At 45.5% G+C, this 12769-nt stretch overlaps 2 protein-coding genes across 2 annotated transcripts in view; one reads left to right on the top strand and one right to left on the bottom strand.

Annotated features, from left to right (window-relative positions):
- LOC139753410 (pyrokinin-1 receptor-like) overlaps positions 1-12769 on the bottom strand; it is a 432787-nt gene that overhangs the window by 131573 nt on the left and 288445 nt on the right.
- Positions 1-12769, top strand: part of LOC139753407 (protein Star-like) — a 37859-nt gene that overhangs the window by 9004 nt on the left and 16086 nt on the right. The window contains exons 5-7 of the mRNA XM_071669879.1: positions 7188-7280; positions 8630-8797; positions 12182-12434. Coding sequence (XP_071525980.1) covers positions 7188-7280; positions 8630-8797; positions 12182-12397 — 477 coding nt within the window. The 3' untranslated portion in view covers positions 12398-12434. The remainder of the gene's footprint in view (positions 1-7187; positions 7281-8629; positions 8798-12181; positions 12435-12769) is intronic.

Here is a 12769-nt window from a genome sequence, read left to right as displayed (position 1 = left end):
CGTAAATTCCCGGCGTGAGTTAGTGTCGGCATTATCCTGTAAATAATGTCCCTTGATACTTAACGACTGCCGCGAACGGCCATATGTTTGTTGTGTTTAAACCACTCAGGAGGAAGAGGGTTGATTATATGCTAGTTCGATGAGGAAAAGTCTTCAGTAGCCACACAAGGACGAGGACAGACAAGACATAATGACCCGGGGACCGTCTTACTCTCATGGGTAAAGCCGGGTCGATTATTCTCAACTGAATTCTCAACCGATTCTCGATTGTCTAGATCCCTGCTGCCTGACGAAGCCCCACTTGAAAACACATACCCACACACACACACACACACACGCGCATCCCTCAATCCCCCATCATGAACAACCCTCCTGGCGTCATGTGTCCACATCTTCACCCACAAAGGAGCAATGAATCACGACCTCGCCTGATTTACCAACACACATCTCTGAACCGTCCTGAAGACGAGCTACAAGATCCGCCTTTCTAGGCTAGCGTTTCGTCGCCTTCCTGACATCCATCCAGTTATCTAAAACCTCCACAGATAGAGAATGACTTTGTGTCCCCACATCAAATGCTCTTCCCAGAGGATCTTGAGGTGGTGGTTCCTCTTGGCCTTCCTAAAGTCCTTCTCGAAACTTGCCACCACAGTGTTCACAGTGGCCTCGAATTCCAGCCCTCCTCCTCCTTCTCCCGCTGATAACCATCATTCAGCGTGCTCTCTCTCTCTCTCTCTCTCTCTCTCTCTCTCTCTCTCTCTCTCTCTCTCTCTCTCTCTCTCTCTCTCTCTCTCTCTCTCTCTCTCCTTATCTTCCCTTGACAGACGCACCACTTAGCATCCCATTTCCTGCTCCCACCCACAGAAAACGCGGGTGTTTGAGAGTCTCTCTCTTTCTCATTTTTTCGAACACCATCCTCACTCACACCCATCATCCCAGCGGATCTGTCTGCCTCCCTCCCTGCACGCGTCTCAGATGCCCGTGTTTATCATATTCACCCTGAGGTCGTGTAACATCTTCGTCCCACGTTGTGCCAACAATTTCTCTCATCTCCCACGAAATACAAGTCTTGCATAAGATCCCACGAGTGTGTGTGTGTGTGGGTCGTAGGTGTCATGTGCTCCTCTTTGTCATTACGTGCATCTCGCTGGTGTCATGCGCGCCAGTCTGAGGCACGAGACTAATAAACAGCGCCCCGCCAAAAGCGGTCTTGGTAATTACAAGCCGAAACAGAGATCCAGCGTAATGAGTTCCCCGTTTTCTTTTTGTGTGTGCGACATATAACAAGGCTTTCACACAGAAATGGGGGAAGGAGATATCTCTGCTCATGTCGTTCAGGGGACACTGTGATATTAGAAGGTATAATGACAGTCCCTGGTGTCTTCCGCCTGAGCACTGAGGTACGACCCTGGAGGTACGATGGTTCGATCCCAGGCGACGATGGGTTCATTGGAGCATGATAGTATATATATATATATATATATATATATATATATATATATATATATATATATATTTTTTTTTTTTTTTTTTTTCTTTTTTTTCAAACTTCGCCATTTCCCACATTAGCGAGGTAGCTTTAAGAACAGAGGACTGGGCCTTTGAGGAAATATCCTCACCTGGCCCCCTTCTGTTCCTTCTTTTGGAAAATTAAAAAAAAATGATGAGAGGGGAGGATTTCCAGCCCCCCCGCTCCCTCCCCTTTTAGTCGCCTTCTACGACACGCAGGGAATACGTGGGAAGTATTCTTTCTCCCCTATCCCCAGGGAATATATATATATATATATATATATATATATATATATATATATATATATATATATATATATATATATATACGACACTTTAGCACAAGGGTCAGGTCAAAGGCCAGACCTTCATACCCAAGGGCCGTACCGTCGTGCTCAGGGGTCGAAACGTTATGCTCGAGCATCGAACTGTCATGCTCAAGGGTCGAACCGTCGTGTTCAGTGGTCGAACCATAATGCTTAGGAAGGGTCGAACCGTCATGCTGAAGAATCGTACCGTCATGATCAAGAGTCGAATCGTTCTACTCAGGGGTCGAGTCGAATCATTCTGCTCAAGGGTCGAACCGTCGTACTCAAAGATAGACCCGTTGTCTCTAAGGGTCGAACTCTCGTGCCCAGAGGATTACGAGGCATTAGACACGCACACACACACACACACACACACAACACACACGTGTTGTCTGCCATCACTCGGTCCAGCTTAACCTGCCTCTTCCCACCAACAAAGAGAATCGACGTGACTTAAGAGTTTCATTTTTCGTGTCTGTTTTCTCGCATTTTGCGGCAAACGTTCTGCCCCATTTTGGCTCCAGATTTACGATACGCGAACGCGCATGTACCCCAGATGCGTAACACATCCCGGAGTATTCTAGTTGGCTGCATTTCGGTGAAAATATGTGCATGACGGATGAACGCCGGTGTTGCTCATGATCGCATGCAAGTTTTGGAACTCCTGTCTGTCTCTCTGTCTCTCTCTCGAGGTAGCTATTCCTCCCTCGTAAAGCTAGAGTCTTCCTAAAGTAATATTAAACTGGACGTTATCGTTCATAGGCTTACTTCTTATTCTGTTCTCACTCCCGCTCCCTCCTGCTGCCCCGTCATAACACTCCTAGCGACACACTTCACCACGTAATTTGAGGTTATGACTTCATATATATATATATATATATATATATATATATATATATATATATATATATATATATATATATATATATATCATTAATACAAACGTAACTCAAGAGGGTCATACAGGGATACGTAAATTATCATGAGCAATTTCCTGAAGGAGACGTCAGATATATTGGTTGTCTCTTCTCTGCAAGGATGTGCCCAAAACTACTCCCAGAGTCAGTTGCCCCCGATTTGACCAACAAGGTGAATGGACGGGAAAGGGACAGAGAGGACTGTGGACGAAACAAAAGGAAAGGGGAAGAGTAGAAAAAGAGGCATAGGAAAAAGAAGAAAGACTTGCGAAGTGTTTGGAAGAGTTGATTTAAGAGAGGACAAAGTTTATATGGGGAAGCAAACGGTAGATGGAATAGAACAGTGAAAAATTATATATATATATATATATATATATATATATATATATATATATATATATATATATATATATTATCAAATAATACCCTCCAGAGCAGCCTGGATTCGAACCCAGGACCTTTTGCGTGGTAGTCAGCAACGCTAACGGATAGGCTATGATCGCCCCCTAATATATATATATATATATATATATATATATAGGAAGAAACAAGAGAGATGAAGTACCGTAAGGGAAAATAAACTGCAGAAAGAAGGCAATAAAGGCAGAGAAAAGGCAAAAGAGGATGGAATGAAGTAGAAGGAAGACGAGACAGACCTGCGAAAAGCATAGGAAGTTAGATAGCCTTTCTACCTTTGTGAACGTGATTCATTAATTCCCACCAACCTCCACTGAGAAAGCTGAAAGGTAATTAACGCTCATTAGGGTAAAATATGTACCGTCGTATATAACTTTTCTAAAATGTTCGAAGATTTTAGTTTGACTTAAGAATTGGCTGGGCAGTAATTTGTGGGAGATGGATTTACTATATACAAGATTTGGCTTCCCACTATTTACCAAGTATTCATAAAATCCAAGGTTCTGTAGCTTCAAATCGTAATTTGGTCTTTCCTTTCCTTCCATTGAGTAGTTCGCCGACTTAGAAGAAAAAAAAAAGACAGAACAATGCAGGAGGGACAGTGAAGGGGGGAATAATTACGACACACTGAAAGATAACCTCATAGAAAGAAAGAAGAAATGATCAACTGGAATTAAAATGTTCAGGCAAAGGTGACGGACGGAAGGTGAAAGATCGGTTCGAAAACAATGCCACCACCACCACCTCAGAGAGGCAGAGTCTCTCCTGGTCTAGCGAGACATGGATGCCCTCAACTCCAGTGGTACAAGTGCTGAAGCTGAAGTAACCAGAACGTAACTAGGTCTGTGGCTGGAATTACAGGTAGTGATGCCGGGCCTAAGGCTGGAATTACTGGAACGATACCAGGGTTCAAGTCCAGAGGTAATGGAACGATACAGTGCTGCATCTTGAGGTACTGGGACGATACGAGCCTGGAACTGGAGGCACTGGAACGATATAGGGCCAAGACTGGAGGTGCTGGAACGATACAGGACTAAGTCTGGAACTACTGAAATGATGCAGGACTAACGCTGCATGTCCAGAAATGGTGCAAAACGAAGACTGGAGTTCCTGGATGATGCTAAGCCGGAGTGTAATGGAACTGTGCATGGCTAAACCTGGTGTTGCTGGATTGATACAAGACCAAGTCTGCAGGTCCTGGAATGATGATAAATTTAGTCATCACTTACGTAAGAGTGGAGCAACCGGATGATGCTGGGGTTGCTGGAAAGTTTTCATGGTCGAATCTTAATTTTGGTGGAGGGATATTACGCTCTTAGTCAGAATTAACGACACGAAACTAGAATGGAAGTTGTATGTCAGCTCCTGACCACAGAGCCAAGTTGACAAAGCAAATTGGACTTTCCATGTCTGGAATGAAATACTTGTGGCTCTCAAGGGAAGAATTTAGAATCATGAGGATCATCGCTTGCTGTGCCAGTGAGGTGGAGCATATAAGAGAAAATATGAAAAGTAGACAAAGATGACGATGAGTAATGATAATACTCGTTTGATGTGAATTAGACGCGAGGCCTGGTGAAGATGGGGCAAAAGGCAGAAGTTAAAAAAAAATAAATAAAATTCAAGAAAGGAAGTGTGACTGAAAGGGGTAAGGGGGGGAATACATTTCCAAACGACATTGGCGTAAAGTGTGTTCACTTCTCTAAACTTAATTAAGATGTGTTACAACAGAGGCTCAGGCGAAATAAAAGAGACGCCACAACGTAATTCTCTTTACGGAGGCTGATTAGCTGGACCCGGCCTCCTGTGTAAACACTTGGGAGTAAAATTGGTTAAAGAATAGTCTTCTCTCTCTAATTCTTGTTTATTTTTTTTCTGGAAGGGGTTTCTGTCATTTTGTTGGTCCACAGTTGGTGTGTGTGTGGGGGTTACGGTCATTTTGTTTGGCTACCGTCATTCTGTCCGGACACAGTCTCCAGTCATTCTGTGTGGCTACAGTCATCTTGCGTCACTCCAGTCACTCCATATGGGTAAAGTCATCATGAATTGGTTAGGCTCCAGACGTTCTCTGTGGCTTGTAGAGTCACATAGGTTCGCCCACGGTGTCGTCCACCACAGGAGCCGAAACCTCGAACACCCCGTCATCTAATAGTTACTCCTCGTTTTCTTCGCTTTCTCTCCATCGTTTTTTTATAATCCTTTCTTATAACTTCGCAGTTTCTTTCTCCCCTCCCGTTCCATACTTCCCACGTCTCTTCCTGGACCTACATTACTACACGTACTTGTAGAGGGAACAGATGAGGAAATACGAGAGGCGACTCGCCCCACGGACATCACACACCCACCCAACGCGCCAGAACTCTTCAGGAAAAAGGCGCTGAAAGGAGGAGCTCCTCAGGGTCTCTGGCGGGAAAGGAGTCGCGGACGAGAGAGACTGACTATGTAACATCGAAGCCATATCTGAAGACGAAGATACTGGCACGGGCGACATCTTGCCCAATCTGACGATAGGTCCCTTTTTGTTTTTTTAGCAGTGCGTACGCAAGAGACTACGATTATCAATCCCTTCCTCGCGACACTTTTTCTTTAGAGGTTACTGTTACAAGTGCCACGGCTTGCTACATGTAAATGCATAATGAGCCTCGTGGGTAACGATAGTTCGTGCTGGTTCCTGGACGATTCGATGCAAAAGACCCGTCGGGTAATTGAACAACAAAAGGACCCGGTGAAAAAAAAATATATAAATTATACAGCATTATATATGAGGTCGTGTTTTCCATTAGTGATTTATATATATACTTTCCTTTCCATAAATGACGCGCGGAGGCTAGTTGAAATTAGTATATACATCATATGAATATTAGGCAGAGAGCTCAATACTCATGCTTGAATAATTGACTGAGTGCATACGGGAAATGAACATCCCCAGTGATGCTTGACATGAGTAAACTGCGTCGGGCATTAGTTTCTAATGAGTAAATTATCATAAACATTAAAATCATATGGTAAATGGTGGCTGAATTAGTCATTATTGCTATAATCATTTATGAATGAACTTTGGTGCATGAAGTTTATACGTAGATTTGTAACTTCTGTTCTATCGAATTCATTGAAACTACCAAATGTTATTAACGGCAAATTATGGGGAAAATAAGCAGTATTTTAAGTACTGATTATTTTCTTAAATAAGGACTTTTGACTTCTTAACTTTGGTTGTAAGATTGCGAGGGGCAGAGTGTGTCGACATGGCAAGCAACCCTGTGTCTGACGACACATGGAGACTGATTGAAGTCATGAAATAAGTCGTCTGTGGCGACACCCCTTATTTACGATGCGCGAACACTTGATTCATGACGCGCGAAATACGCCCACCACGGACATGACAACCCCTGATTTTTAAGACGATAATATACGCGACTTATTACACGAAATTAGTCCGCGGACGCGTAACTTACGACACGGAATACGTCTGCACACACGACAAGCCCTGATCAGAGAACACAAAAATTTACGCCAGTTGACATAAGTGACGTCATTTACGGCTTCGTGTGGCCCCTGGTTTACTTACTTCCTTCATATGCATCGTCTCATGACATCCGCTGCAGGTCATGAGGAGATGTATAAAATGGCGTGGTCACCAATGATAAGATTAGGTCGTTATATTGATCATGATCGTCGTAGGGTGAGTAATTCATCATGAGTAATTAATCACGAGTCTCATAAGGTGAATATGATGGCTTGTGATGAGTTCTGGTGATGAACGAGTAATAATAATGAATTGTAAGCGACACTGTGAGTATTAAGCCCCAATAATGAATGATACACGAGTAATTAATAACGAGTCTCATTAGGTGAATATGATGGCTTGTGATGAGTTCTAGTGATTAACGAGTAATAATCATGAATTGAAAGCGACACTGTGAGTATTAAGCCCCAATCATGAATGATACATGAGTGTTAGTGAGTAAAAAAAAAGAAAATTGAGATCAATATGAGTAACTGAGTCACAGTGAGTAATGAGGAGTCTTTTTTGCAGACGGAGTTCTGGGTATATACGGGAGCGGACCCCCGCCAGGGGCTCATAGCCTCCTCCAGGAGTGGCCTCCTTCAGGAGTTCATCAAACACAACGTAAGTTGGCAACGAGTTCAGAAAAAAAAATGGCCTTAAGTAATATTTATAAGTGTAAAGTAAGCAGCTGTGTGTGTGTGTGTGTGTGTGTGTGTGTGTGTGTGTTTGTAACTTGTACTGTATGGGGAGGGAGTTTTGCATTCGTGGGGCCACATCTCGTGTGTGTGTGTGTGTGTTTGTGTGTGTGTGTGTGTGTGTGTGTGTGTGTGTGTGTGTGTGTGTGTGTGTGTGTGTGTGTCCATCAGCCGTACCTAAAATATTTTCCTAAGTCCCATCTGACCGAAATATTCTCACCAAGCCACTGCCTCTCAGCCATATAATCCAGCAAACACCAACAAAACCAATAACCTCCTCCTCCTCCTCCTCCTCCTCCAAGATTAAGGCAAGGTATGATCCTCCTCTGGCGAGGGAAGACCGGAGGAAGAACCCCACAGTGGTAATGCTTGATCCATCCCGCCTCTCCCGAGCCACTCGCTTACTGTGCCCAGCAGGGTCGTGCCAGTGTTGACGGTGGGGTGGAGCTCATCTTGTTGCCTCTGGCAATAGGTTCCTCTCCCTTCCCCACCACCACCACCACCAACTTTTAATGACTTGTGGGCGGTAGCGGCGCCCGCCCGGCTGATGGAGGGTGGTTGGGGGCGGCGTCAAGAGAGGGACTGGTTGGTTCTCGCGCCTCCTCAGGTTAAGAAGGATTCACTCGGCACTGTGTGTGTGTTGAGGTAGGACCCTCCGTCAGGGGCAGACATATAATTTTTTTTTTTTTACTGTGTCTGTGCAGTCATGTGTTTGTCTTCGTGTGTGTGTGTGTGTGTGTGTGTTTTCTGCTTCTATCTTGAAGTCTGTACAACTGCCAAATGTTCATCGTTCCACATAGTTCTTCGTTAATTATAGGCAGCTGGTCTGAATGTCTGTAAATTATGTGCATTTCTGTGTTAAGACACTTACGTTGTCTGTGACGACCGTGTCTGACACACTTGGGTCACGTCACCCACTACACTACTGGCTGTTGAAACCTTTCGTCTGTTCTGTATATTGTCCACTCTCTCTCTCTCTCTCTCTCTCTCTCTCTCTCTCTCTCTCTCTCTCTCTCTCTCTCTCTCTCTCTCTCCACAGTTCTTCCGTCATTCTTTTTCCGTTCCCCTTCTGTGTCCCTCTTTCTTTCCCTCTCCCTCCCTCCCTCTCTCTCCCTGTCCTCTTCCATCCTTCCCATCTACCCTTCCCTCCACCGTCTCCCACCTCTGCAAGGTGAGGACAATCGACACCTTCCTTGCACCATCTACACCGCCTGTAAGGTGAGGGCCATCTAAACCCCGTCCCCACATTATCTCCTCCTCCTCCTCCCTCTGCAGGGTGAGGAAGGCCTGCGTAGTGGGACGGTGGTGCGGGTCCAGTGTGTCCCGCCCTACAGCCTCCTCCTCGCCCTCAACGTCACGCAAGTCGACCTCTTCTCCCTGGACATCGAGAACGCTGAGGTCCCTGTCCTCCAGGCCTTCCCCTTCGACAAGATCCACGTCGAGGTGAGTCCCCCAAGTGGTCCTTGAAGACATGGGCCCCCATATCCATGCCCATACCCTTGGATATGAGAGGTAATTGTCTTTGACGTTACGATACCTACCTCCCTTGCCCCATAGTGCATGTGATCTTCCCCCCCCACGTAACTCTGTCCTCAGTGGTGCTGGATGCCACGCCCCTGGAAGCACCGCACCTGACGTTCCAGCTCGGCTGGAGAGAGAGAGACACGCGCCGCACACCCTCCTGGAAATATAGTTACCCTCCTCACCCTCCTGCTGCTGAAAGTGAGTTACACCGCCATATACCCCTTCCCTCCTTTCCCTCCCTCCCTCCCTGGAACTGCGTGTCCTCCTCCCTGTAAGCGAGTTACCCTTCTTCCCCTGGGCATAAGCAGGTCGCTGGCGGGAAGGTCGATTCAACCCCCCAACTTGAAATGATTGACCAGCTTTTGGATCACTGATCTCTCTCTCTCTCTCTCTCTCTCTCTCTCTCCGTACTCTTCCCTCCCTCCCTTCCTCTCGCTCATCTCTCTCCCTTCTCCCTCTCCTCGCCAGTCCTACTCTTTCCTCGACATTTCACCTCCTCTCCCTCGCCCTTGTACTCACCAAACGAGGTTATTCAACCATTAACCTGATACGAGGACCCCAATTGGTGCTCATCAGGTGTATTAATTAGCCCACGTAAAGAGAGAATAGACTTTAGACTCATTATCCTTAATTGCATAGCTGCTTCTACTCGTCTCTTCCATGGGTCGTGGGAAGATATTCTCTCTTTTCCATGGGTCGTGGGAAGGTATTCTCTCTTTTCCATGGGTCGTGGGAAGGTATTCTATCCCTCCCATGGGTAGTGGGATGGTATTTCATCCCTTTTCCATTTGTCTTAGACAGGTGTGTTGCTTCTCACATCACTATAAGACTTGTGAAGCCTCAGTATCTGTTGGGACTTATGATCTTACATTCATATTAGACTTTTGTCCTCTGACACTCGTAAGACTTGTGACCTCATACGACTTATATCGTACTTACAAGACTTATTTTCCTATGATACTTAATTAGGCCTCTCTTACGAGTAAGAAGTATGAACTCTTCTGTTTACACGAATTTCAACTTGATATTACAAGACTAACGACTTTTCATAGAAGACTTGTAAACTGTACCATAAGACTTGTGAACTCTGTAGTACTTACAAAGCGACGTACTCTCATAAGACTTGTGAACTGTAGTGCTTATTAAACTTCGAATTCTATTAGACTTGTGAACCCTAGTACTTACACGAACTCCCATAATGCTGAAGAAGTATGAACTCGCGTACTTATATAATTCATGAACACATACTTGACTCTCATACTCATGAGATGTTGTGTCACTGTGGACTTATGAACTCTCCCAAGAAATATGAGCTTTCATACTTATAAGACCTCGAACTCTCATAAGACCCCGAACTCTCACACTTATAAGACCCCGAACTCTCACACTTACTTATAAGACCCCGAACTCTCACACTTATAAGACCCCGAACTCTCACACTTACTTATAAGACCCCGAACTCTCACACTTATAAGACCCCGAACTCTCATACTTATAAGACCCCGAACTCTCATACTTGTAAGATCCCGAACTCTCACACTTATAAGACCCCGAACTCTCACACTTACTTATAAGACCCCGAACTCTCATACTTATAAGACCCCGAACTCACACTTATAAGACCCCGAACTCTCACACTTATAAGACCCCGAACTCTCACACTTATAAGACCCCGAACTCTCACACTTATAAGACCCCGAACTCTCACACTTATAAGACCCCGAACTCTCATACTTATAAGACCCCGAACTCTCACACTTATAAGACCCCGAACTCTCACACTTATAAGACCCCGAACTCTCATACTTATAAGACCCCGAACTCTCACACTTATAAGACCCCGAACTCTCATACTTATAAGACCCCGAACTCTCATACTTATAAGACCCCGAACTCTCACACTTATAAGACCCCGAACTCTCACACTTATAAGACCCCGAACTCTCACACTTATAAGACCCCGAACTCTCACACTTACAAGACCCCGAACTCTCACACTTATAAGACCCCGAACTCTCACACTTATAAGACCCCGAACTCTCACACTTACAAGACCCCGAACTCTCATACTTATAAGACCCCGAACTCTCATACTTGTAAGACCCCGAACTCTCACACTTATAAGACCCCGAACTCTCATACTTATAAGACCCCGAACTCTCATACTTGTAAGACCCCGAACTCTCACACTTATAAGACCCCGAACTCTCATACTTATAAGACCTCGAACTCTCACACTTATAAGACCCCGAACTCTCACACTTGTAAGACCCCGAACTCTCACACTTATAAGACCTCGAACTCTCACACTTATAAGACCCCGAACTCTCACACTTGTAAGACCCCGAACTCTCACACTTATAAGACCCCGAACTCTCACACTTATAAGACCCCGAACTATCACACTTATAAGACCCCGAACTCTCACACTTACAAGACCCCGAACTCTCACACTTATAAGACCCCGAACTCTCACACTTGTAAGACCCCGAACTCTCACACTTGTAAGACCCCGAACTCTCACACTTATAAGACCCCGAACTCTCACACTTATAAGACCCCGAACTCTCACACTTACTTATAAGACCCCGAACTCTCATAAGACCCCGAACTCTCACACTTATAAGACCCCGAACTCTCACACTTACAAGACCCCGAACTCTCATAAGATCCCAAACTCTCACAGGAAGTATGGATTCTTACACTTTAGCTCTCAAAAGAGGCATGAACTGTGTGAGGATAAGAAGTATGAATTCTCTTAAACGACTTGTGAACTCTCATAAGTCTTGAGAAATATCATACTTCACTTGTTATAAAGTTTTACTTCATGCGCAGCGAGCGTCACACAACCTCTAATTTCTTTGATTTTTATTTTAATTTCAGCATTTTGTAAAAATCAATCCTGACTGCACACACACACACACACACACACACACACACACACACACACACACACACACACACACACACACATACCCACACACACACACACACACACACACCCCCACACACACACACATACACACCACACACACACACACACGAATAACATCCTCTAAACCCCACATTTTCATCACGGTCTTTCCACAATTAATTCGTATCACATTTCGCAACACGAAAACGAAAGGTCAAGGGATCTTTAAAAAAGATGCCGTCTCTCGCTTCACCGAAGATTCAGCTTCGGTCATTTTTCTCTCTCTTCTCTCTCTCTCTCTCTCTCTCTCTCTCTCTCAGCTTTGGTCGAGGTGAGGTGGATGATGATGATGACGACGTCCCCCAGTTATCTCCTTTTCCTACCGGTAGGTGCTGGTGGTCGAGCACTGGACCACGTCAGGCGAGGGGGACGTTCGTGACTTCATCCGCCTGGTGGAGGGCAAGGGCTTCGCCTACTACCGGAGGGACAACCACGACTTCTTCTTCGTCCATCGGAGGCCGCGGTGGGTGCTGGCTCGCGCTGGTGATGCCGGAGCTGTGGACAACACCGAGCCATATAAACCGCTGGTGCTTCCTGCAGTCTGATTGCCCCTACAGCCCACGACAGCGCCCGCGCATGTAGGTGAGTGTGGGTGTTGGTGTGATATCTGCTGGGGAAGAGGGACCTGGCGTTCTGAGCACAGCCATATAGGTATGCGCCGGCCGCCCTATAATAGCCCCTTCCCTCCTATACTGGACCCACAACCCTCGGTGACGTATGTGTAGATCGCGTCAGAAATTATCAGTGATTATAAATACTTGCCACGTATTCTCTGCGTGTCGTAGAAGGCGACTAAAAGGGGAGGGAGCGGGGGGCTGGAAATCCTCCCCTCTCGTTTTTTGTTTTTTTTTAATTTTCCAAAAGAAGGAACAGAGAAGGGGGGCCAGGTGAGGATATTCCCTCAAAGGCCCAGTCCT

The sequence above is a fragment of the Panulirus ornatus genome, chromosome 14, assembly GCF_036320965.1.
Source record: "Panulirus ornatus isolate Po-2019 chromosome 14, ASM3632096v1, whole genome shotgun sequence".
Classification (NCBI taxonomy): domain Eukaryota; kingdom Metazoa; phylum Arthropoda; class Malacostraca; order Decapoda; family Palinuridae; genus Panulirus; species Panulirus ornatus.
This window is presented reverse-complemented; position numbering and strand designations above follow the sequence as displayed.